Raw genomic sequence first — 26,299 nt, 5'->3', positions numbered from 1 at the left:
ACAGGAGTAGAGATGCTTCTACACATAGCATGGCACAGCAGTATTGTTCCTTCAGGGACCATTAAAATGATGCAATCCTTGGCCTTCTTCCCACTGAAGAGATCAGCATTGCCTGTGGGCAAAGCTGGCTATAGAGTTATAATGATTTAATGAACAAAGACTAAAGTCAGATCACTCAGTATTTTCAGTATTGTGTTGAAAAGTGGCTTCCTTTTGTATCCGGGCACATATTTATTTAAATTGTGCTTGTCCCGGAACAGGATCAGCCAGTTTTTGGAGGTTATGTGAAAAGTTTTCAGTCAATATTATCAGAGTAACAACCCAGCCTCCTTCTTGTTCAGCTCGGCGGTAAAAGCACAGATCTGGGGATGGCAAGCTGAGTTTATGCTGTGTCAGAGGCAAAGAGCTGCACAGTAGTAACATACATTTGTATAATGCACATTAATGTTTTTTTAACTGTTTGTTTATCCTATTTATCCTCAGAAACGTGAGGAGGAGGAACTCACAAGCGGCACAGGCATGATAATTGGAATTGCTCAGCTAAATACCACTGAATCACCCTGATAATAAGCAGTTGTGGAGTGTGCAAAGGTCAGCATCTGACAGGACAGGTGTGGCTGTTTGGAGGCTGTCAGTTGTAGTGAGGCTGAGGGCCAAGTGCCTCAAGAATTCCAGGAGTGAGGCTATCTCACAGCCAGAACAGGCTGCAAGAGGCTTGCTTTTTAACCAGAAGCCATCTGATTTCTCCTTCACAGCTTGAGAGTGCTGGGTGGCATTGGGCAGAGCAGTTAGGGGCTGACAATGTGAAGTGCTGAGCATCTGCTCTTCACCCCTTCCAACAGTGATTCGGTGCCTCATAGGATCTGATCCTTTACCTCTCTCTGTCTGCTTCCCCCTCTGTAAAACTGGATTAATACTTTCCTACCCGACAGAACTGAGGCAAAAAGTAGTATGTTCGTGTTTGTACAGAGCTTTGGAGATTAAAAGTGCTGTACAAGTATTATTACCTGATCATTATTATTATGGGCCTACTAGTCTGTTGGTGCTGGTCTGAGACACTCATCAAATTACAAACAAACAATTTCCACTGGCTTGGGGTATAATTATAGACCACAAAACTACCAAGGATAGGAAATGTGTCTTTGTAAGAGGCGCTGACCTCCTGGCTCATGAACAGGTAATAAGGATGATCAATAAAGTTTAAAGTTCAGTTTTACACATGTAATTTAGACATCTCCTAATCTTTGAATTTGTGCTGCTAGCGTCTGCCATTGCTGGGCTGGCCTGGCCTGGCCCTTCTTGACAGAAAGAATACATGGGAGGACTAAGACGACCAGTGACTGTGGTCAAGAGTCTAACTGATCTGCACTCCCAGACTTTTATTGTAAGAACATAAGAACATAAGAAAGGCCGTACCGGGTCAGACCAAAGGTCCATCTAGCCCAGTATCTGTCTACCGACAGTGGCCAATGCCAGGTGCCCCTGAGGGAGTGAACCTAACAGGCAATGATCAAGTGATCTCTCTCCTGCCATCCATCTCCATCCTCTGACGAACAGAGGCTAGGGACACCATTCTTACCCATCCTGGCTAATAGCCATTTATGGACTTAGCCACCATGAATTTATCCAGTCCCCTTTTAAACATTGTTATAGTCCTAGCCTTCACAACCTCCTCAGGTGAGGAGTTCCACAAGTTGACTGTGCGCTGCGTGAAGAAGAACTTCCTTTTATTTGTTTTAAACCTGCTGCCTATTAATTTCATTTGGTGACCCCTAGTTCTTGTATTATGGGAATAAGTAAATAACTTTTCCTTATCCACTTTCTCAACACTTTCTTGTTATCCAGATTTTGAATTTTAACATCTCTGTATCTTGACACCCCAAACAATGCACTTGTCACGTGTCCAACACGTCAATATCTTACTGAGGAGCTTCACAGTAATTGTGTGTCTGTCTTCTCCATGCAGTGTGATATTCCTTTAATATTAAGGCTGAGAGAGAACCAGGGAAGCACTGTGATTCAGATAAAGCATCATATCCTCAGATGCCACAGCATCTGGTGTATTCCCTTAATATTGCCATTTTCTGCCTAGATACTACAGGGCATGGTCCATTTCCATTATTAATTATATTTATTATTATTTCACCCTTAGACATGAATGTATTTAGTTTTCTTTCTTTCTTTCCCAACCTTAACTTTCCCATAAGATGATTTTGTCAGTAAATTTCTTAATACACAGATTACTAACCACCAGTTTTTAACCCAAAGAGCTAGAAAGTCTGAAGAGCAAACTACTTATAAGTCTCTGGGTTACACATGATATAAACTTTCCAGGACCTGGCCTGTTTATGCACAGGCATGTTTTCTAGGGCCAAATAATTCTGACTGTTTAAAAAAAGTGCCCAAACAGATTCTCCCCAAATGTCCTCTCTCACACACCCTCCCCCCACATCCCCCAATCAGAGTGGTGGGTTTCAACTCCATTAATTTTTTATGTATTATAAAGCCTTAAGAACAGAGGGGTTCAAACGGAAAAGCCTGACACTCTGTGACCACCTCAGTCACGGCATCCCAGTGGTGCAAGGTCATGTGTATACAGTGCAATGGGAACGGACAGGGATGTCTGTTCCAGCCACCCAACTCACAACCCTTTGCATGCAGGATGCCTGCAAACATCTCTAAGGTCTCCGACCATCTGGGCAGCTGTGTGTTAGATGTACTGTCCAGAAAGCTGTCCCACCCATTGACACGCTGCCTGTCCCCAGTGTCCAAGGGGAAGTGTTCGCACACCACGGGCACTGCGCAGCCGGGGAGCCGAGCCTCTCCTCTCCTCCCCAAGGCTGCGACAGGCGGCGAGCTGAGCTGCCGGGGCCGGGGGAACAGGGCTGTAAGCAGACAGCAATTCACCGCAACCCTCTGCCGCTGATCCCCGGAGAAGCAGCTGCCCAGATGGGGTGGGGGGAGGGCAGACATTCGGGTGCCCCCTGCAAACGAGGGGGCGGGAGCCTGGGGTGCAGACTGACCCCCACCCCTGGGGTCTCTGCTCCCCTCACCGCCTGGCCTGGCTCGGAATTTCCCTCCGGGTGGCTCTGGAAAATTCCGCTGTGGAGGGTGTGATCACAGGGCGGCAGAGCCGGCCCCAGTGCCCAGCAATATGGGAAGGGGCCCCGAGATTATCCTCAGCAGCCCCCACCCACCCCACCCCATGGCACTCGCCGGCCAAGCCACTGGGGGGCGGAGGGAGTCCTGCGCCCCCCGCCAGCCCGCATCTGGGTGCTGCGGCCCCCCGGGTTCCCCGCCCCCGGGGCACTCACCGGCCGAGCCCTGCTCCCCGCGGGCCGTCACCGTCCCGTCCTTGTGCAGCAGGATGTCCGCCGTGTCCCGGATCCGGCCCGCCGGCCCCCAGCGCCCCTCGGCGCCCGCCAGCCCGCGGCAGCACTGGTAGCACACGGCCCACGCCTGCTCCTCATTGATGGGCTGCTCGTAGGACTTCAGCACCTGCTCCAGGGACAGCTCCCAGGGGTCCTGGCCCTCCGGGCCCCCCGCCCTGGCCGGGGGCGCTGCGCCGCTGCTGCTGGCTTTGGCCATGGCCGCTCCATTATCCGCTCGGGCAAGCCGGGCTGGTTTCCATAACAGCAGCGCCGGGCAGCCGGAGGAGGAGGAGGGCTGAGCCCAGCTCGCCTCTGCTTTGTCATCCCTCCAGCCCAGCCCTAGAGCCAGCCAGCGCCTAGCCAGCCCGGCGTGCAAACAAGGCAGCAGCCTATGGAAGCCCCAGGTGGAGGGCGGGGGGCGGAGAGAGCCCTGGCCGGATCCGTGCACACAAAGGCGGCGCGCAGGGCGGAGACCAGAAGGGGGCAGAGAGGGAGCGGCCCGGGGCGAGGCGGAGTTCAGCCAGAGGCGCATGCAGCGCCTGGGCAAGGGGCATTAGCCTGGCAAAGCGGCTGGGCGTTCCCTGGCCCCGGGGAAAGGCAGCAGGGGGCAGGCGAGTTTAGTACAGACACCTCCCTGCAGGAGAGAAAGCTGCAAGTTAAAGAGGCATGTGCCAAGCCCAGTGCCAGGCCTTTCCGAACACCTGAGCCAGCCCCCAAGAGCGCCCAATGTGCACAGGGCCCAGTGCTCCTCTCTGCGCACACGTGTAACACCCCCTGGAACACCCCAGAGCCCCTACCCTCTCCTCTGCCAAGAGACTCGCTCAGTAAGTCACCCACCCACCGAGGGTATTTTTCTTTAAGAACCTCTTCACTCCTGCTTGCTGCCCACAAGCCTTGGCTCCTATAAACCCCATCTTTCTGCCTCCTCTCGCCCTCTCTACCACCCTGCTAACTCACACATTGGGGCCACCCTGGCTATGTCTACACTGCAATTAAAAACCCACTGGGCTGGAGCCTGGGCTCTTGGGCCCTGTGAGGTGGGAGGGTCCCAGTCCTTGAGCTATAGCCCGAGTCCAAAGGTCTACACCAGGAGTGAACAGCCCCTGGCACAGGCCAGCCACGGTGTCTAACTGCAGTGTAGACATACCCCTAAGACTAGTTTGTAAATTCCTCAGGGCAGGGACTGTCTCTTTTATGTTGGGCAACTCCTCAGGCACTTTTGGGAACTGTTAAAACAAATAAAACAATAATAATATAGGACTGGCCTGCCCAAAGGCAGCAATTTAATCCCTTTAAAGTATCCATGGACAGGCCCTGACATTCCTTGCAAAATCAAAACTAGTCTCTAAACTGATAAGAACAGATTTAAAATTTGTATTAAAGTTAATGTTTAAAATCAAATTTACACAAGTTAAGAAGGAAGGTACTGTACATCTGGGGTCAGGCTTGGGTGTCAGTTACAAGGTTCATAAGATATATACATACTACATAACCAACATAGACCTAGATTGGGGAGCAGGAGTTTTTAAAACATCAGTGGATAAGTGATCTCGGGTACACCACTCATTGAATGTATTTAGAGTCCGAGTCAGTATTGGTGTAGTGAATAAGTACATGGGTGGGGTGCATCCCTTGGATCTTCAGCCTGCAGTAATTGTCCAAAGCGCAGAGCTACATGACTCTAGCATTCAGGGCCAGGAAGTGCAGCAGAAGCCCAGCCCCATATGCAGTTGGAACTGCAGAGGGAGCTTGGGAAGGCATGGTATAAATCCCAAACTGGAATTTGGCTCGGACTTACTTATGAGAGCACTATTGGTTCTTCGGTGATCACAGGGCAGGCCTCTGTTTTGCTTTTCATCTAAAAGATAGCACCTTGATTTGCATAGCACCAACACTTCTTGTAGCTCCGGACTTACCCTGGAGTTCTCTCATCCAGGTAATGCCAAGGTCCAACCCTGCTTCTTTTACGAGATCTGAAGTGGCCACAGCCCAAGATGGTTTGGTTGCAGAACACCAAATTCATGCAATGATTAGGCTTCTCCCATAATTTACTATTTTAAATGTCTTGTAATAGAGATGCCTACTGAACACTTTGCATCATGGGTACCAGTGTTATTGAGGGGACTTAGTTCTGTCCTCAGCTAGAGGGACACTGCTGTGACCTAGGGCCCAGCACAGGAAATAAGAACTAGCAAACTGATGCTGGCTGTACCTGTGAGGTGTGCGTGATCTTTGCTGGGAATAGTCTATACCTCACCTGCCCTTGCCGCACCGAATCAGCATTGTTGATTGTGCAAATCCCTTCTTCAGTGAAGAGGAGATGCGTCTGGAAACACTGGTCCAGAAAGACCAGGAAGAATAGCAGGAACCTTCAAAGAAGGGTCAGGTAGACTGGGTGCAACAAAGACTTTACAGCTATGAGACACCCGTTTGGAAAGAGAACTCAATCCCATGTCAGAACTACTAACCCATGTAGATAAACTAGCTACTGATCCTGCGTGCAGGCCAAGATTTCTAATGAATGAATGATGAGGGAGCAGGTACACAAATACTTGTCCTCTCTATTGCAAGGGACCTGAATATTGACTAGAGATGGTCTGGGGATATCAGCAACAAATACTTTTGGATAGTGTTTATAGCACAGAAACATCATTTTTGTTGTGGAGAAGGAAGAGAATAGAGCAAGGTAGGAGAGAGGCTCCTGTTTGAGGAATCTTGCTGTCGACGCAAACTTACTTCGTAACACTGGAATTCAGAAATGAGAAGAATATGGGATTATCCGTAGATTCAATTTATGCGTGGGATTATTCAAATCTAAACACTAGCAATCAGGGCCTGAGGCATATTGTGGGCAGCCCAGGGAGAAACAAGAACCATTAATCCCATCTGATTATTAACTGCCTCCAAAGAATGCCTTGGATCAAGGTCAGTTTAGTTTATTTCCCTCTCCCCAGCCCCAGTTAGTGCTTTTCCCCTCTGGTCTTTTTTCTGGTAACTGAATCCCTTTGTGGTTCTCCAACATGCTGCTGATGTATTACACTGGTCTAAGGAATGAATAAATGCACAGCACAGTCGCTAAATCAAATTTGGCTTTGTGGGTGTGGGGAACAGAAAATTTGTCACCATGTTTACATACAAAATACCCACCCAAAGTTTCTGTGCTCAGTGGGGACTCTTTGTCCCCAAAGAAACAAAAGCAAACATCACTTTACACTTCTGCCACACCCTTGCCACTGAGCAAATTAGTATTGTCCATTCTTTCCACAGGGCCATAAATGGGCATGGGCGTTACAGACAAAAGACAACAGGGTCAAATTCTGCTCTTGTTTACACCAGTTTGCATCCAGAGTATAATGGAGTTAATCTGGACACTAATGTAAATGGAAAGAGAATGTGGCCCAATGTCTCTGCCCCAAAGTTTACAACTTAAATTACAATCAGAAGTTAAGTAACCAGGGATCGTGACAAACACTGCAGTGGGGTAGGGAGAAGGGCACATGAGGGCTACAGCAACAGAACCATGCATATTATCAGGCTGGTGAAGCACATATGATGAGGGTTATAGGCTTCCCCCCCCACACACACCCCTCCCTCTCTTACCTTGAGGGGAAGATTCAGGTTTCATAACCTTAAAGAAGAAGTGAGTTTAAAAAGAGAACCAAAGAAGAAAAGGAGACTGTGATCCACCATGATTTCGTCCAGCATACAGCTGCTCTCTCTCAGGTACTTATATGGCCCCTATTACTGTGATATCCAAGCACCTTACAATCTTTAGTCTCACAGCACCCCTGCGATATTGGGATGATATTTACCTCCATTTTACAGATGGAAACAAGACTCAGAGAGGCTAGTGTGGCCTGTCCAAGGTCACACAGGAAGTCTATGGCAGAGCAGGCAGTTGAATGCTGGTCTCCCAAGTCTTAGGCAAGTTCCCTTCCACTGGACCATCCAGCTCCAATCACCTCTCTGGGGTGATATTTAAAGAACAACAAATCATTTTAGATCAGCTACCTGCTACATGCAAGAATGAACTCCATATTTACTGCACCAGAGAGAGCCAGCATGAACCCAAACGCCTGCTTACCCGTTCCTGCACTGCTCTGACAGCCCAAAGATGTTTGGATGGCTCTGCAGGTCTTTGGTTCCAATGAGCCTGTTAAACTCAGTGGGCCAAATTCTGCCTTGGTGTAGTGGGGAGCAATTCCATCTAGAGCTGCAGCTGCTTACAACAGGACGGGATTTGGCCCACTGAATGGAGGATGAATTGGGCGTACAGGTCACTCAGCAGGATGGCTGCCAGAGGCTCCTCAGGACCGAACTGCAAAATGATACAGGCAGCACAGGGATCTGTACAAGCAACATTTTGTAGGAAGTTTCCATTTTGCTCTAATTGGCCAGCATCCCCCGGAGCTGGTGCCTTCAGTACAAAATAGAGTTCAGCCTTTTCCTGCCTCCCTCCCTCTGTTGTTTTCTAGAGATGGGGCTGAGTTTAGATCTGTGATTTTGATTATTATAATAATTGTTAATTACTTTATAGCACCTGCAAATGTGCTAGCTGCTTCTAAAGAAAGGTCCCTACTCTGAAGAGCGTGCAGTCTTATTGCTGGACTGGAGTGATTAGAGACAATAAAGCATGCACCTAGGTGAAAGGGAAAGGTGTGTAAGAGAGCCTGGATGAAGGAGAGATAAGTAGTTGATTACTCACTTTTGGGAGTCAAGCCTCTTGGTAGCTCCACTTTTTAGCATAAAAATGCACTTGTGTAGGCGCTGCTGCAGACGTGGGGCTTTAGGATTTACTAGAGCAATGCACTGGTGAAGAGGTGGTGAACAGATTTGAGGGGTGTTCCAAGCAGAAGGGGCCGGGTGGGAAATGGCACAGAGAAATTTGTGAGGGAGGGAGATGAAAGGGGGATTGAGTGCGACATCCATGATGGAATGGGGCATGTGCTCTGGGAGACCTGAAAGGAGACCAGGTCAGAGCCACAGGCAGAGGCTGCATGGGGCAGGGACTTGCAAGCACGGAGTCTGAATTTGATGCACAGTGTAACAAAGAGCCAGAAAAGCGACTCAGAAGGAGGAGGGAGGCAAACATAATTGAAATTATAGGTGAGAAAGCTGGCGGATGGACTGGAGCACGGCAAGGCAAGCACCAACAAAACCCTACCACAGGCAAGGACAGCTCAGCACACACAGAAGTAATAATGAGACCATCCCCGACAGGTGCTCATCTAACCAGTTCTTAAAAGCCCCCAATGATGGAGATTCCACAACCTCCCTAGGCCATTTATTCCAGTGCTTAACCACCCTGACAGTTAGGAAGTTTTTCCTAATGTCCAACCTAAACCACCCTGGCTGCAATTTAACCCATTGCTTATAGTACTGTCTTCAGTCCTATCCATCCCAATATAGACAGGGGTCAGCTGTGAAGCTCAGATCTGGGTCCTGGCTGCTCCATAGATGAATCGTGTTTGGAGTCATGTTTAAGCTGTAAATAACTTTCTTGATGGGTTGTTTCAGAAATGACCTTAGAAGGTGAACTCTGAGCATGTAGCCCTTTGCAGAACAGACGGGAATGTGAATGAGGGAAGAGTTGAAAGCTGCAGGCATTTCCTGCTTTCAGTTTTGTTCTCACACTCGCCTGCCAGTGCCCTCCAGAAAGAGCCATAAGGCACCATCAGAGCTATGTGGCAGGAAAAGGCTGGGGACTCCACAAGGAGACACCCTCACACCAAACCTCACAGAATTAATAGCAAGACCTTGAGTTACAATGGAGTAATACCATAATTAAAACACAATCAAGATATAATTAAATCTCCCCTCTTGATATCCTAACAAATAATTCAAGGTGTGTATATGTGGGTAGGCAGATTCTAAAGCAAAAATAAAAGGAAAAAGGAGAGATGAGGAAAAAGTCAAAGTGCTATGTAGGTGTGAAGTATTATCATCATGCCACAAAGCCTTCCATCTCAGGATCTCAAAGAACTGTACAGACATTACATTTATGCTCACAGCACCCTCGTGAGGTAGGTACATCGTATTCTAGTCATTTTACAAATTGAGAAACTATGGAACTGAAAGGTTATATAGATTACAGTAAGACTGTAGCAGCCATGAATAGAACCCAGGAGTCCTGACTCCCATTCAGTCCCAGCTCTCACCATTAGACGAAAGTAGTTTTGCAAGAAGTTGAATGCTTTGTATATTGTTTATTTTAAAAGAAATTAATGAAATAAGAGTGAATATCTTCATGCACAGGTTTTTCCTAAAAACCACACTAAATCAAGATGCTCATACAAAGGGACTCTTTCTGGTTAAAACTCATATATTCAGATATCCTTACCAGTGTTACTAATACACCTGAGATAATTAAAACTGGAAATATTTTACAAATCTGGTTTACTTTTCATTTCTGCTGCTTGTTTAGTTTTGACTTAATTGAATTTGACAAAGAAACTAGACTACAGAAGTCAATTTGTCTTTCATTTAGAGACAGTTTCACCCTGGTTCCCTTGCATTAGAGTTCACCTGCAGACTCGGCAAGGCAAGTTATTCCTTTAAAATCAAACTACTTCTATTTTCAGTTAAAAGAAGAACAATGACAACACTGTAGCAAAGCAATGGATGCCATTACAGTACCATATAAACATACCCACCCAGGGAGCCAGACCCAGCACTGGAGTTAAGTGAAATCTCCCTGAGTGGATAAGAATAACAGTTTCTATGGGCCCTAGAGAGCAACACGAGATCATGCTCACAGTCGCACTCCTGTACTAACTATGTCTCTATAGCCAGACTTTGCAGTTCTACAAACCCAAATATTGAGCCCTAATCAACCAATCTGTCCAAGTCCCCTCAACTAGGACGTTTGTTTCCATTGACATGTGTCAGTTAAGATGTTTTGCTGCACACACACCTGATAGAGGAGGACAAGTAGGCTCCCTGAATGATTGTCTCTCATGTAAGTGAGGTAGGATGTAAAATGGGTTCATCACAGCAGAGGGCCAGACAGTGTGTTCTGCAGCCCATAAGGTGCAGCAGTGTTTCATAAGGGCTGAGGTGTAAATGACTAGACAAGGTACAAGGCAGGGCAAAAGCAGGTCCAGAGAATATCACTCTGCAATAGACTCAAGGAATTGTTACCATTAGAACTTTGTTGTCCTCCTTTTCTACAGGGGCAGGACACATGGTACAGCTTAGGGCTGGAGTCTCCTCTCACACCAGCATTACATCGGGGTGACTCCATTGACATCTGTGCTTCTGATTTATACTGGTCTAAGTGAAAGGAGAATCAGGCCTTGCTGCCCACACATAGAAAGGCTGGTTTCTAAATTTCCACCGATGATAATAAAATGATTTAAGAGTTACACTGACTGAGGCAAATTTCATATGGGGGTGAAAAGCCAAGATATTTAATTTGCAGAACATAAAAAAGAAGTCCCATTTCCTTTCTAGATTCCTTTTCATTAATATTTTAATTAAAACCCATCCTCTGAACAGATTGCATTAACTCGGGGTGCCTCGCAAATAGTGCACCAGATTAAATATAGCCAGCAGTGCTAATTGCAACCTAGTAAGCCAGTGAGGCTGTGGAAACCTGTCAGTAATATTAAAAATAGAGAAATCTATTCTTAGAGTGACAGGATGAGGGGAAATGGCTTCAATCTATGAAGTATAAAAGTAGTACTAATGTCAGGCACTTACACTGGAAACTGGCTAAATGTAGACTATTGGTGCAGCGATATCAGCCATAGAATCATAAACATTAAACATGGAAATTAGCCCTAGGGTCCCAAGCAATCCAGCCTCCTGTCCTGGCCAATGCAGAACTGTTCCCTACAGTATATTTTCTAGTGATTTCTCCAGTCTAGTTTTAAAAGTCTCTGCCACTTCCCTAGGGAAACTATTCCACAGTCATAGGAGAAAATCCTGACCCCTCCACCATAGCTGTAGATGGTCCCAGATGCAGCACAATTCTGCGGCCAGCAGGTGGAGACAGAATTTGGGGATGTTCCACAAGGGGTCTGCAATCACTGTGCAGGCTCCCTGCCTGTCCCCATGCAGCATGGTTCAAGCGATGATGTTTTAGAGGTACATAGAGCAGTTAGCAATTGCCCCAGCAGAACTGGGACCGAGGAACATAGAACTGTGGCCTGGGAAAGGTTCCTTATCTCCCAAACTTCTACGGAGGGACCCTGTATCAAATGCAGCTACTCAGGTTTTGCATTAATGTAGCTATTAATGACTTCACAGACAGGATGATTTCTCTGATATTCAGCCTAAATTATCCTTCCCTTAATTTAATCTCATACACCTTGCTTTGTCTCTTTGTACTGTGCTAAAGAATTCCTTCCCTCCCTTCATATTTACATCTTTCAGATAGTTGTAGGCAGTTATATCCTACCTTAGCTATTGTTACTTAGCCAGTCTATGCAAATGTAGATATTTGATTCTGTCTGCATAAGTCAATCCTGCCCACCCCTCGATCATTTCTTTTGTTCTCTTTAATTTTTCTCCAGTTTTTTCTACATTTTTCTTGTAGTGACCCCTGAATTTGACTCAATATTCCACTTGCCATCTCACCACAGTCATACAGAGAGGGATTATAAATGGACTGTTCCATGTTGTCATGTCTTTGTAGAGGTGGTCCAAAATTGCACCAGCCTTGTTTGTTGCCATATCAGATTGCAAACTGAGCTCCAGTTTGCTCCCCACTGCAGCCCGAGCTCTCTCTCAGAGATTAGTCTTTTCCTGGTTTACTTAAAAAAACCCTCTTCGTTATTTGTAAAACATTTTTAGAACATGAAGATGAAATATCTTTCTCTGAAGACCACAGTCTGCCTTTAGCAAACACAGCATTTTGCTCTTTTTCTAGCACATTTTTTTATTTACTTATCTGCAGATGCACCATCATCAGAGAACAGTGCTGTTTAGTTAGCTGCTGTTGCTGAATCAGCAGAGGGTGCACACACCCACTGTGTTCTTATGTGTCCCACCCAAAACAGTGGCTTTTAAAAATATTTCTTGGTAATGGAGTGTTGGATTTAAAAAAAACAAACAAAAAACCCAAACCTGACTCAATAAATGACTTTAACCAGCCATCTGGAGGCCACAATTTTACAGAGTTACATGCAGGCGGACCTGTGTCTTGAACGGAGCCCAGTTAAGTCAACAGGGCTCCATGCAGGCCCCAAGACATACTTATTGCACGTCTCTGATCCAATGTTCAGGAAACAAGAATGGCAGCATTAGTAGTAAGCTCATCAATTATTTCATGCTTTAAATTCCCACTCAATCCTACCCCTGTTTGGAACTGACTCCCTTAAGGGCATGTGAATTTAGGTGGCCTGACAGGATTATGCCGAGACACATATAAAGCTTAGTCAACAATGCACCTCGGACTAGCACTCCTCATTATGCCAGTCTTGGCTACCCACGCAGCCCTGCTGATACTTCCACCCTGGCCTGCGGCACCCCCTGCTGTTGCAATCTTGAGCCATTTCTGAATAAAAAATACCAGTTGCCCCAGACCAAGGTGTTTTTGTGATTGTGTACAAAATACTGAGGCCAAACTTATTTTCACTTTTTAACTCAGGCTTCCTGAGTTGAAAATCTAGTCAGCTATTCCTCCGCCTCACTGCACGTGCCCCCAATCCTGAACTCTTGGACTCTGACTCCTGCTGAAGAACACTCTCCATCCTTGTATACTGTGTCACACAGAAACATGGAATTCTACAAACCTGAGGCCTTCGTCAGTGAGCTGAGTCCAGGGCCAGCTCCAGGGGTTTTGCTGCCCTAAGCAGCCAAAAAAAAAAAAAAAAAAAAAAGCTGCAATTGCGATCTATGGCAATTCAGCGGGAGGTCCTTCGCTCCGAGCGGGAGCAAGGGACCCTCTGCGGAATTGCCGCTGAAAACCTGGACATGCCGCCCCTCTCCGGAGTGGCCGCCCCAAGCACCTGCTTGCTAAGCTGGTGCCTGGAGCTGGCCCTGGCTGAGCCCAACAAACTCATTTCACTTTCAACTCCAGATTGAACCTCACCACAGTCTCAGGGAGGTTATTATTTTAAACAACTCAATCCCCAGCTAACCAGCTTCAGAGTCTAAATGGACCAGTATGGCACTCACAAGGATGATGAACATTTAGACAGGCATTCTGGACATTATAATCTAGTTCTTTCCTACCAGGCCCATAGACAACAGAGTAACTGCACAGTGTTATAACTTATCAAGCATCTTCTGCATACATGGTGGTGTAGAAAACGTAAAGTAAGACCCTCTAAGGAGTTTACTTACATTCCAGATATTAAACCATGAGCCTTGTCTTCAAATTGAGTAGGATCATAAAGGGTTTTCTCCTGCACACAGCACTTTTAAGGATTGCTGAGTAAGATGCTAGGGGAACAAGAAGAAGAATAAATGCCTCACAATCAATTCCAACAGGCCATTTTCTCAATCTGTTTCTGTAAAAAGAAAAAAGGTTGTTGCTTCATGTTAAATATCCCATGAATGTTAATTTACTTGGTATTTACTGCACTTGTGCTGCTGAATTATTACACCTCATGCTGTATGTTCCTCTGTGGGCTTGTATTGCTAACAGACACTTAACACAAACAAACAAAAAAGCCACTTTAAAATGGGATTTCTCCTGACCCTGAAATGAAATTTCTATAAACTTTCTGTTCCCAGAAAACCAAAGCACTGTGCAGTGATAACCTTATCACGTCCTGACTGGGGAACTGAAGTGTTTGAGCCCTAGAATATAAGATTTTATTTCAAAAAGATGCAGGCTCCAGAGTAGAGACAGGTGGCGGGACAAGCTCTGTGTAGCTTCAAAGCTCGTTTCTTTCACCAACAGAAGTTGGTCCAATAAAAGATACTACCTCACCAAGCTACACCGGGCCCTGTGGACCTGGTTCCTAAACTCCAACCCCACCACAAACGAGGAGGCTCTTCAAAAATGGCTGGAGTAGGAAGAAGGAATACCTAGGTTGTTGCCACTACCAAGATGGCGGACTCCATGTCAATTACTGCCACTACCAAGATGGCGGTCACGAAACGTCAGTAGGCGGGGTCAGACGGAGTCCTTTAGCAATGTCTGGTGACGATTTCTGGGCGCCGTAGCCAATGGGAGCGCAGGGCGGGCTGGTCGGTTCCACAGTGGCAATAGCCGGACTCGGCGCCGCCGCTGAGGAGAAGGCGGTTGCGGCGCTCGGCCTAGCGGGGATGGCCGCCAGCCCGGGCGGGCGGAGGGGGAGCCGGGCTCTCTCCGAGCTGCTGGGTAGGTGACCGCCAGGGGCCGTCAACGCACACGGGCTGCCCCAGAGGCGGCCGGCTCTGGCAGCGCCTCTCCCTGGTGGAGCCGGTGGCCCGCGGCAGCGGCAGCTGTAGCCTCGCTCTGCAAAGCGCCGTGTCCCGAGGTGACCGGCCCCGCCCGCCCCCGCGGGATGTGGGCGCGAATCGCTCCGCTCGCGCCCCCGCCGCGGGCTGCGCCTCTCCCCGGCTCCCCCTGCCAGCGGGGAGCGGTACCACGTTCCCACCCCGGGGTGAGGCAGGTCCAAAGCCCCCCGCGCTTGATTTGCTGCGAGAGCAGCTGGGTGATGTGAAGCCGATTTGTGTGTCATACGGCGGCTTTACCGGGCTTGAAACCGAAGCGAGGCGGGTGATGTTCCTCCCTCCGTGTCCCCTGTGTTTGTAACGCTGACTCGCTTTGCCTCTCAGATGTTGGTCACTTAGCTCCATCTTGTCTGGACTCTTTATCCCCCCTTGCCTTGACTGTCTCACCTCCCTCTTTTGTGGCCTTTGCCAGCCCCAGCTCCCCAGACTGTGCAGGGTGGTGCTGCCCCCTTCTTCACACGTACCAAGCAGTGTAACCACATCAGGCTCCCCCCCTTCAAACATCTATCCTGGTGCTGGATTCATTTTGAGATTCAATTCAAAGTAACCCTAAAACTGGCAATTTCAGCCTTGCTACAGGTAGTGCAAATGGTGTTTTTGCAGCATGTGGAGCAGCCAGTCTCATTTAAAAACAATCATCTTGTGTTCCTTGTCTTTGTCTCTGTTTTGGCACAGTTGTCAGTTTCTGTGTAAAGTGAGCTGGTCTGGATTAAGGAGAAGCCTTGGGGATCAGAAGGCAGACTTTGGCAGAGCATGTGTAGCATTAGCCCACACTATGTCTGGCTCTTGTCAATGTCAAGCATTCCTTTTCAAGAGCACAAAATTCATGCAGTCTAGAAATAAAACAGCAGAAAACAGGCCATTAAGTAAACCTTCAGCTTAATTTTTTTTTAAATTTCTTAGCAGGAAGAGTCAAGAAACAGAAATGCACATTTGAAAGTGGACAGGAGCTTCAGAAAGCAGCTGTTCACCTTCTGAGTTGCCATCAGAACTTGAATGACCTCTTGCTGGAGGTAAGACAGCTGGCAGTTTTGAACTTACCAGCCATATCCTGGGTTTCCCTAGAACCCTGCTGAAGTTTGGTCTCCAGACAAGTCTTTCTGATATAGGTCTAAGGTGCATGACCTATAAGCAGAATATCTTCAGTAAGTGAACAGGTGGGAAACAGGTGTAAAAGAAAACTCAAAGACAAGTGGTTTTCCTTTCAGAAATGAGATTTATATTCATTCTTTCTTTATTACCGTGGCCTAAAAATGGAGTTAGGGTTATATAGAGCAAATTCAGATTTGAAATATGGTGGTAAATTACCATCTTCTTTGTTGGGATCAGACCTGGCTTTGTCTATTGCAGAGGTTCCCAAACTTTTCCTGAGCCCCTCCTTTGGAGATTCATGTCCCATGTATGCCCACCTCTTAGAAGTGTGGTGAGAGGAGGGGTGCTTGGTACCCTTGGGGGGAAGAGTGTCCTGTACTCATGGGGGATGTGGAGGGAGGGGTACTCACCAGGTTGCAGTTGAAGAAGCCTTCTCGCCCTGCAGCGGTTGGACAGTCTCAGCTGCTGGGACCCAGCTTCCTGCTTGTCTGGCTCCCATCCTGTTCAGACTTAAACAAACAAGGCCATGTTGAAGAGCCAGGGTCAGCAGGGGAGCCAAAGTCTGCACCCTGAGTACTGGGCCATGCACTGACACAGCCCCCTTCTGATCCTGGCCTTTCAGCATGGCACTGTCCACTTCCCTTGCCCAGGCTCCCTCTGGGAGAGGAAGTGGATGTGCCCAGGGGCTGCGCTGAAGGGTCAGGAGGGGGCTCTGTCCAGCAGGGGGTCAGTCATCCCCGGGGGCAGCCTTTGGCTCCCTGCTTGCAGACTCCCTGCTGGCCTATCCAGCAGAGGAGGGTAACTGCCCATTGGTGGCTGCTGTGGCAGTGAGGGACCAAGAGAGGTAGGGAGCCTGGTCCCAGTAGTCAAGACCGCCTTTACAGAGCCCAATCTACTTCCCCTACCAGACAGAGCTCCATCCTGACCCTGGTCTTTCAGTGTGTCTTGTTACTGATAATTCATCACTCCCTCCCCACCCCCAAGGGGGCACGCCCCACACTATGAAAGCCTCTGGTCTATAGTGAAGAGAGTCAAAAGTTATTGGAGATTATCAGATTTCTCTTAATAGCCACCCATGATTCCATAACGTGACTTTATACATGTGTGTGAGATACATACATGGACATCATGCCAAGTTTCTGACTCCTTGTGCATTATCTTGCACTCTCAGGCTGGAGAAAGCATTTGCTTTTGAGGACTTTTATAGGCAGATTAGGTACTTCCTATAATTTTTTCTCTGGGATCTTTTTTTTTCCTAAGGAGTACTATACAATAATACCTTTTACAGGAAACTGACTTTTTCTAGTTCCTAACATTTTTTGTCATGTTTTACCAAATATATATGGCATAGTGGAAGGAGCTAGGACTAGGACTCAGGAGACTTGGGTTCTATTCCTGCTCTGCCATGTACCTATTGGGTGACCTTGGGCAAGTTACTTTCCTGCCTCAGTTTCACCATCTGTGAAATGGGGATACTGACCTCTGTAAAGTGCTTTGAGATCTACAGATGAAAAATACTAATATAAGAGCTAGGTTGTATTACTTAATATTAGTTTTATTTCAGTTGCTTCAGGTTTCTAGAATGCTGCAGATGGAACATGCCATATAAAGGTAATATATTTATATACATGTAAACACAGAGATTTAAAATACTTTATTTTGTTTCTAGGTGGAGAGTTCCAGTAAATCAACTAAGCAGAGTGGTCCAGAGACTCAAAATGCTTTTTCAGGATCATTTGTAGGTGAGTGTGAGTGAGGAATTATCTGTCCAAGAGAGAGATGGAAATTAAGTTTGCCTGACACACTGAATTTCTACTTGTCATATGACCTTAATTTCTTGTTCTCTCTATCAGTCTGCTAGTTTGTTCTTCTCTGAAATAGAGAGATAGTTGTAAGTATATACTGAGCACAGTGGTTCTCTTTTGCGTAGAATGAGGACAGCAGCAAGCCACGTTTCCTATTGCTGGCCTAGCTTGTAAAGTCTTACAGGATAACCTTTGAACACTACATCTAATTGGTTCCAAAATTTCAGGGAACGTTCTAGGCGTCAAGGGTAGAAACCTGTTGATTTTGGTGAAAATGGGACAGTCAGAATGGAGAAATAAATGAGGGATACATGCGTATGCATCATGATATGATTTTGAATTATGTGATCACTGTCACAGCTCAAGGGCAACTGCTCCAGTATTCCTCCTCCTTGGTCTTCCAAAGGCACCCATGCCTCAGGGCATAGTTTCAAAAGGTTGAGTTTTGCATAACCAGAGTTGGGGAATTTACATTCATCTCCCCCTACATAGTCCCAAGGAAAACCACTTAACACTTCTTGTTCCAGGAGTCTATTCTTGTCTGACACATTGTTCAATCTAGTCCCTTGAACCCCCAGGCCTCACATCTGGCACATTTCCCCCCTCAAGAGATTACACAATCCTGTCCTACAATACCTAAAAAAATCACTTAATATGCTGGAACCAAAAGATACTTAAACTTAGTTCAATAAGATCTCTCAAGGATAATGCAGGAAACTGCTGTATTTGTCACACACTATTTTTTCCACAGAACCCCTGCCTTATTCAGTGCACAGGATGGACGGTGCTCAATTACTGAGCAGCTATTAAATATTTTGTTTTACCCTCATTGTTCAATGTATGGTTGTAGGCCTTATTTACGGCATGCTATTCGAATCCTGCTGTGAAGATAGAATTACTAGCCTCATGGGCTTTTTCTTTGGCACTCATCACTATAGTATCTGAGTGCTTCACAAATAACAACTAATTATTTTTCACATTACCCCATGTGAAATAAGTATTATCCCATTTTACAGATGGTAAGCTAAGGCAGAGAGCGATTAAGATCAAAAGTATGAACTAATTTTGGGTGCCCAAATTTGAGAGAGAGTGATTTTTCAGAGTACTTAGCATTATTTTGCACTTTATGTATTCAAGCACCTCTCCCATTGTCTTCATTTCCAATTGAGTGAGCTCGGCACTTCTGAATATCAGGTCCCAGATCTCAAAGTGGGCACCCAGGAAATGAGGTACACACAACTAGTGACCACTTCTGAAAATCTGATTTAAGGAGCGCCCCGGAGGTCCAGTCTCAGAGGGGTTGAATCATATGATTCCATCCTTGAAAGATATGAAGATAGCCAGGCCTGTCAATGGAGGGGTCCACTCAAGGGACAAAAACTGTTCTAGAGTGTGGCTTGCCCTGTAACTCTGACAGCAGCCTTTCTTAAGTCTGTCAGATACTGACAGGTAAAGTCCCCTGGCTTCTGAATATTTTGATTATTTTCAAAGTTTGTGCCTCAGAGAGACAAACAAGAGCTCTAATACTGTTAGTCAGCGAGCACTTTACAAACAAGGGATCATCCCAACACCCTTTTGAGGTAGATGTTGTTCTGTCCATTTTGTGGATTGGGGAAAATGAGGCAGGGAAGGAGATCAAGCAATTTACCCAAAGCCATAGATGGAGAGACAGTTAGCCAGGATTACAACTCGGGAGTTGTTGGTTCCCAGTCTAGTGCTCAGCCCAGAATCCTCTCTCACTGTTAACTTCGCTTTGTGTTCTAGTCTCCATTCTGCAGGAGCAGGCCTTGAGGCTGGGAGTACCAATAGGAATCTTGTCAGCCAAAACTATGGCTACCAACATTGAGCAGATTTGCAAAATTTCCAGGGAGTCCAACCAAGCTGCACTGTTGAACTTGGAGCAGAGAGTAAGAGGAAAATCTTTTCTCTTATGCCCACAAAGATGAACACTGTGAGGGAAAAGGCATTGTTAATGGTTATTTTTGTTTTTACACTTTAAGCTCACTCTGTCTGGCCTCCATAAATGTGTATATAGTCCCCAAAAGATTAAAAAAAAATATAAAACCAATAATGGAACTAGGTAGCTGATGGTTCATATCTGTATGTTGTAACATCCTTAGAAATGGAGCATTCTTTTCCTAAACATGAAAGCTACTGAATTGACAGCCCTGGAAATGATATCCTGTTTATCCATAGAGATAGTACAGTGTGAGTAGTGGCTGAACAAGCTTCTTGTATTTGACTTTTCTTTAGTATGTCCCAGTCCTTCCCAAGAGGGTTCATTTTATTGTGTCCATTGTTTAATTTTTAGCATCCTGCTTGCAGTTGTAGCTAATTATTGTGTTGACTTGTGTGTGTGGACACCAGAAGCTGTACTGAGACTATCAACTCACTTCACCAAGGCCACTGAACAGCCATCAGGTCCTGGTGGTATAGGGGTGTGACGGTGCTGCCCGTGGGAGCCAGCTGAGGTCACTCAATCAGGGTGAACTGCAAACCAAATGGGGCAGACAATCCCCAAACGCTGGTGGTTATTCCAATACTTAGATTTACCAACCAGCACAAAACAGCTTCTCTAGTACCTCACTGGTCACTTAGAAGTCCAAACCACGCAGTTCCCTTAAAGTACCCAGCCTCAGGTCTCCTTCCAGACACACCTGTCAGATATGATGATGATTCCTAAAAATCTTACTTCATCATATAAAAGAAAAGGTTCTTCCAATCCCAAAGAATCAGCCACACACCCAGGTCCAATTATAACTTAGATCTTACCCAAAATACACGCTATAGTCAATTCTTATTAACTAAGCTAAAATTTATTAAAAAAGAAAAGAGAGAGTGTGTTGGTTAAAAGATCAATATACAGACAGACTTGAATTTAATTCTTGAGGTTCAAATACATAGTAGAGATGAGCTTGTAGTTGCCAAAAGTCCTTTTAGAAATAGTCCATAGGTTATAGTCCAATTTCCATATTCAGGGTGGCTCCAGTCAATGACTGGGGATCTCAATCCTTATGGCTTAAGGTTTCCCCCTCTTGAAACCCAAAGCAAATCTGAGATGAAGAAGGATCGTGTCCCAGGCTTCTTATACGTTTCCAGCAGCCTTTCGGCCTGAAAAACAATAGGCTTAACTCCTTCTCCCAAACATCCTGGCAATTAGCACAGAGTAATTTATCCATTAAACAGTTCAAATACAGGTTACCACAACCTTCAAAGAGATACATAGACAATAATACTATTTCACTCAAGTATCATCATAAATGTTAATATTCCTTTTTTGATCTTTGAATTAAAACTATAGCAATAGACAAGACTTGTTTGCTGACATCACAAGCCCTGAGCAAACATCTGCCCTTCTACCTCTAACAATGCAGACTTGCATTTCAAAGCTCTAGTCATTTACATATCTTCCTAAGCAGTCCTCAAGGTTCATCCATGGGTAAGGTTAGTCTATGAGGTGAGTTAATTAACTCTTTCTGGCCCTGTCACCTTTTAATGAGATATTATACTTATAATGTCACAAGGGGTGACTCTCGCTTCTGATGCTTGAATTCATGAATTCACGTCGCTGCGCTGCCATCACTGGGTGAACAAAAATAGTTGAAAAGCTGTCATGTGACAGGGATTTCATTCACTACAGACGTGGGGTGCATTTGAACTCATAACCCAAAGGTGAAAGGTTCAGTGTCTCCTCACTACTCAATCCCCTGAGCCATTCAGTCACTAAAATTTAACAAATAAGGAAAAACAGGAAAATATTTTTATAATTACATGTAATGTTTACAGAGGGGACTTTTTCCATTCCAGAAGAAACTGTCTTATTTGCTTCAAACTGTCAAGGATTTGTTGGTGCACAATGCCTTCTGTCGTTTGCTCTTCTGTCAAGAACTTTGGAAAATGCAGGTAAGACCTCTGAAGAGAAATGCTGGTCCTGCACACTGTAGGGACAGAACATCTTGATTATTTGGATGGAACCCAGTAGTGCATATTAAATTCTCTTGTTATGTATCCCCTGAAAGTGAGGGGTAACTCTAAAATAGACTGCAGAAATCTAGTAATCTGATTTCCTCCTTCCAGTACTGTTAATGGCCTATAGCAGCATGCTCAGGAGCTTATTGGTCCTACTTCTTGAAGGATGGTGGCCATCTTGAATTTCCCTGGGAGTCACCATGGCTTTTTTGGCGCTTTAAAAGCATAATTCTGTCTTAATGTGATAGAGCATAAATGTTTTCCATTAAAAATATTTTAAAACTAATTCACATAGCTTTAATAGATTTTAATCTAAAAGGGCTGTACAAACTGGGGAAGGAAGCCAATAAGGATACCCTTCCTCCCCCCCTCCCCCCAAAATATTAATGGCTGTTTGATAGTGTCTGCAACAGGTGAACAGGAGATGGCTTGCAAAGTAGGACAGTATTTAAAAAAAGATGACCATTTCTGATGGGGGAGGACGAACATTAGTAGACTTCTGGGTAAAGAGTTTAACTAAAAGCAATAGAAAATTCTTGGTCATGCATGTTATATTCTTAATAATGAGTCTTCCCGGGTGTTTGAAAGCACTTTACTTTCATTCTGCTTCACAGTGCCTCTGAAGCATGCTGATATCTGGAATAGTAAATGCTCCTTTTCATATGCTATTGATTGTTTAATAACATACTAGCTATAATGCAAATAGTTATGTAGTTTCCATTTTTTTAAGCCACCTGACTGGCTTCTGCATTCAACACTTGCCATGAGAAAAAGGAGCATTAGCATTTAGCATTGGCTGACTGGCTTTTGGAATCAAAGAGCGGTAGTGACTGTAAGCTACTACCTGTCATTCTGCTTTTTGTGTGAATGCTAGTGTTTGTGAAAAATGCTAGATTGATAGCACTGGAGGGCGAGATCTATTTTTCCACAAAAAATGTGCAACACAGACAGCAGCTCTGCAAGTTTCAATCCTCCTCTGTAGAGAAGGGTAATTTACTCTTAATGTCTGTCTACCTTTGGGTTTTATATTGTCACTAGGGCTGTCAAGCGATTAAAAAAATTAATGGCCATTAATCGCTCAATTAAACAATAATATAATGCCATTTAAATATTTTTGGATGTTTTCTACATTTTCAAATATATTGATTTCAATTACAATACAGAATACAAAGTGTACAGTGCTCACTTTATATTTATTTTTGTTTACAAGTATTTGCACTGTAAAAAAAAAATTGTATTTTTCAGTTCACCTAATACAAAGTACAGTAGTGCAATCTCCTTATCATGAAAGTTGAACTTACAAATGTAGAATTATGTACAAAAAAACTGCATTCAAAAATAAAACAGTGTACAATTTGAGAGCCTGCAAGTCCACTCAGTCCTACTTCTCGTTCAGCCGATTGCTCAGACAAACAAGTTTGTTTACATTTGCAGGAGATAATGCTGCCCGCTTCTTGTTTACAATGTCACCTGAAAGCAAGAACAGGCGTTCTCATGGCACTGTTGTAGCCAGCGTCGTGAGATATTTACGTGCCAGATAACATAAGAACATAAGAAAGGCCGTACCGGGTCAGACCAAAGGTCCATCTAGCCCAGTATCTGTCTACCGACAGTGGCCAATGCCAGGTGCCCCTGAGGGAGTGAACCTAACAGGCAATGATCAAGTGATCTCTCTCCTGCCATCCATCTCCATCCTCTGACGAATAGAGGCTAGGGACACCATTCTTACCCATCCTGGCTAATAGCCATTTATGGACTTAGCCACCATGAATTTATCCAGTCCCCTTTTAAACATTGTTATAGTCCTAGCCTTCACAACCTCCTCAGGTAAGGAGTTCCACAAGTTGACTGTGCGCTGCGTGAAGAAGACCTTCCTTTTATTTGTTTTAAACCTGCTGCCTATTAATTTCATTTGGTGACCCCTAGTTCTTGTATTATGGGAATAAGTAAATAACTTTTCCTTATCCACTTTCTCAACATCACTCATGATTTTATATACCTCTATCATGTCCCCCCTTAGTCTCCTCTTTTCCAAACTGAAGAGTCCTAGCCTCTTTAATCTTTCCTCATATGGGACCCTCTCTAAACCCCTAATCATTTTAGTTGCTCTTTTCTGAACCTTTTCTAGTGCTAGAATATCTTTTTTGAGGTGAGGAGACCACATCTGTACACAGTATTCGAGATGTGGGCGTACCATGGATTTATATAAGGGCAATAATATAGTCTCAGTCTTATCCTCTATCCCCTTTTTAATGATTCCTAACATCCTGTTTGCTTTTTTGACCGCCTCTGCACACTGCGTGGACATCTTCAGAGAACTATCCACGATAACGCCAAGATCTTTTTCCTGACTCGTTGTAGCTAAATTAGCCCCCATGTTGTATGTATAGTTGGGGTTATTTTTTTCCAATGTGCATTACTTTACATTTATCCACATTAAATTTCATTTGCCATTTTGTTGCCCAATCACTTAGTTTTGTGAGATCTTTTTGAAGTTCTTCACAATCTGCTTTGGTCTTAACTATCTTGAGTAGTTTAGTATCATCTGCAAACTTTGCCACCTCACTGTTTACCCCTTTCTCCAGATCATTTATGAATAAATTGAATAGGATTGGTCCTAGGACTGACCCTTGGGGAACACCACTAGTTACCCCTCTCCATCCTGAGAATTTACCATTAATTCCTACCCTTTGTTCCCTGTCCTTTAACCAGTTCTCAATCCATGAAAGGACCTTTCCTTTTATCCCATGACAGCTTAATTTACGTAAGAGCCTTTGGTGAGGGACCTTGTCAAAGGCTTTCTGGAAATCTAAGTACACTATGTCCACCGGATCCCCCTTGTCCACATGTTTGTTGACCCCTTCAAAGAACTCTAATAGATTAGTAAGACACGATTTCCCTTTACAGAAACCATATTGACTATTGCTCAAGAGTTTGTTTTTCTATGGTCTGACAATTTTATTCTTTACTATTGTTTCAACTAATTTGCTCGGTACCGACGTTAGACTTACCGGTCTGTAATTGCCAGGATCACCCCTAGAGCCCTTTTTAAATATTGGCGTTACGTTAGCTAACTTCCAGTCATTGGGTACCGAAGCCGATTTAAAGGACAGGTTACAAACCTTAGTTAATAGTTCCGCAACTTCACATTTGAGTTCTTTCAGAACTCTTGGGTGAATGCCATCTGGTCCCGGTGACTTGTTAATGTTGAGTTTATCAATTAATTCCAAAACCTCCTCTAGTGATACTTCAATCTGTGACAGTTCCTCAGATTTGTCACCTACAAAAGCCAGCTCAGGTTTGGGAATCTCCCTAACATCCTCAGCCGTGAAGACTGAAGCAAAGAATCCATTTAGTTTCTCCGCAATGACTTTATCATCTTTAAGCGCTCCTTTTGTATTTTCATAGTCAGGGGGCCGCACTGGTTGTTTAGCAGGCTTCCTGTTTCTGATGTACTTAAAAAACATTTTATTACCACCTTTGGAGTTTTTGGCTAGCCGTTCTTCAAACTCCTCTTTGGCTTTTCTTATTACACTCTTGCACTTAAGTTGGCAGTGTTTGTGCTCCTTTCTATTTGCCTCACTAGGATTTGACTTCCACTTTTTAAAGGAAGTCTTTTTATCTCTCACTGCTTCTTTTACATGGTTGTTAAGCCACGGTGGCTCTTTTTTAGTTCTTTTACTGTTTTTCTTAATTTGGGGTATACATTGAAGTTGGGCCTCTATTATGGTGTCTTTAAAAAGGGCCCACGCAACTTGCAGGGATTTCACTTTAGTCACTGTACCTTTTAACTTTTGTCTAACTAACCCCCTCATTTTTGTATAGTTCCCCCTTTTGAAATTAAAGGCCACAGTGTTGGGCAGTTGAGGTGTTCTTCCCACCACAGGGATGTTGAATGCTATTGTATTATGGTCACTATTTCCAAGCGGTCCTGCTATAGTTACCTCTTGGACCAGCTCCTGCGCTCCACTCAGGATTAAATCTAGAGTCGCCTCTCCCCTTGTGGGTTCCCGTACCAGCTGCTCCATGAAGCAGTCATTTAAGGTATCGAGAAATTTTATCTCTGCATTTCGTCCTGAAGTGAAATGTTCCCAGTCAATATGGGGATAGTTGAAATCCCCCACTATTATTGGGTTCTTAATTTGGTAGCCTCTCTAATTTCCCTTAGCATTTCATCATCACTATTACTGTCCTGGTCAGGTGGTCGATAATAGATCCCTACTGTTATATTTTTACTAGAGCATGAAATTTCTATCCATAGAGACTCTATGGAACCTGTGGATTTGCTTAAGATTTTTACTTCATTTGAATCTACACTTTCTTTAACATATAGTGCCACTCCTCCCCCTGTACGGCCTGTTCTGTCCTTCCGATATATTTTGTACCCCGGAATGATTGTGTCCCATTGATTGCTCTAAAGATTGATGCGCTAAAGATTGATATGTCCTTTCATGCTTCAACCACCATTCCAGGGGACATGTGTCCATGATGATGAGGGGTTCTGCTCAATAACAATCCAAAACAGCTTTCTCTTTTGGTGGTTTGGGTTCTGTAGTTTCTGCATCAGAGTGTTGCTCTTTTAAGACTTCTGAGAGCATGCTCCACACCTCATGCCTCTCAGATTTTGGAAGGCACTTCAGATTCTTAAAACTTGGGTCAAGTGCTGTAGCT

At 44.9% G+C, this 26,299-nt stretch overlaps 2 protein-coding genes across 7 annotated transcripts in view; one reads left to right on the top strand and one right to left on the bottom strand.

Annotated features, from left to right (window-relative positions):
- SPIRE2 (spire type actin nucleation factor 2) overlaps nucleotides 1–14,541 on the bottom strand; it is a 60,277-nt gene extending 45,736 nt beyond the window's left edge. For 3 of the 5 annotated variants that reach the window (XM_039503592.1, XM_039503593.1, XM_039503594.1), the window contains exon 1: nucleotides 3,315–3,714. In XM_039503592.1, the coding sequence (XP_039359526.1) occupies nucleotides 3,315–3,588 (274 nt within the window). In that variant the 5' untranslated portion in view covers nucleotides 3,589–3,714. The other 2 variants (XM_039503595.1, XM_039503596.1) reach the window with 2 other exon arrangements.
- The window catches only part of FANCA (FA complementation group A), a 68,611-nt gene continuing 56,782 nt past the window's right edge, over nucleotides 14,471–26,299 (top strand). For both annotated transcript variants that reach the window (XM_039503591.1, XM_039503590.1), the window contains exons 1-5: nucleotides 14,471–14,646; nucleotides 15,666–15,775; nucleotides 17,524–17,596; nucleotides 19,424–19,566; nucleotides 21,467–21,562. In XM_039503591.1, coding sequence (XP_039359525.1) covers nucleotides 14,493–14,646; nucleotides 15,666–15,775; nucleotides 17,524–17,596; nucleotides 19,424–19,566; nucleotides 21,467–21,562 — 576 coding nt within the window. In that variant the 5' untranslated portion in view covers nucleotides 14,471–14,492. The remainder of the gene's footprint in view (nucleotides 14,647–15,665; nucleotides 15,776–17,523; nucleotides 17,597–19,423; nucleotides 19,567–21,466; nucleotides 21,563–26,299) is intronic.

Source organism: Mauremys reevesii, linkage group 16 (genome assembly GCF_016161935.1).
Source record: "Mauremys reevesii isolate NIE-2019 linkage group 16, ASM1616193v1, whole genome shotgun sequence".
In the NCBI taxonomy this organism is placed as follows: domain Eukaryota; kingdom Metazoa; phylum Chordata; order Testudines; family Geoemydidae; genus Mauremys; species Mauremys reevesii.
This window is presented reverse-complemented; position numbering and strand designations above follow the sequence as displayed.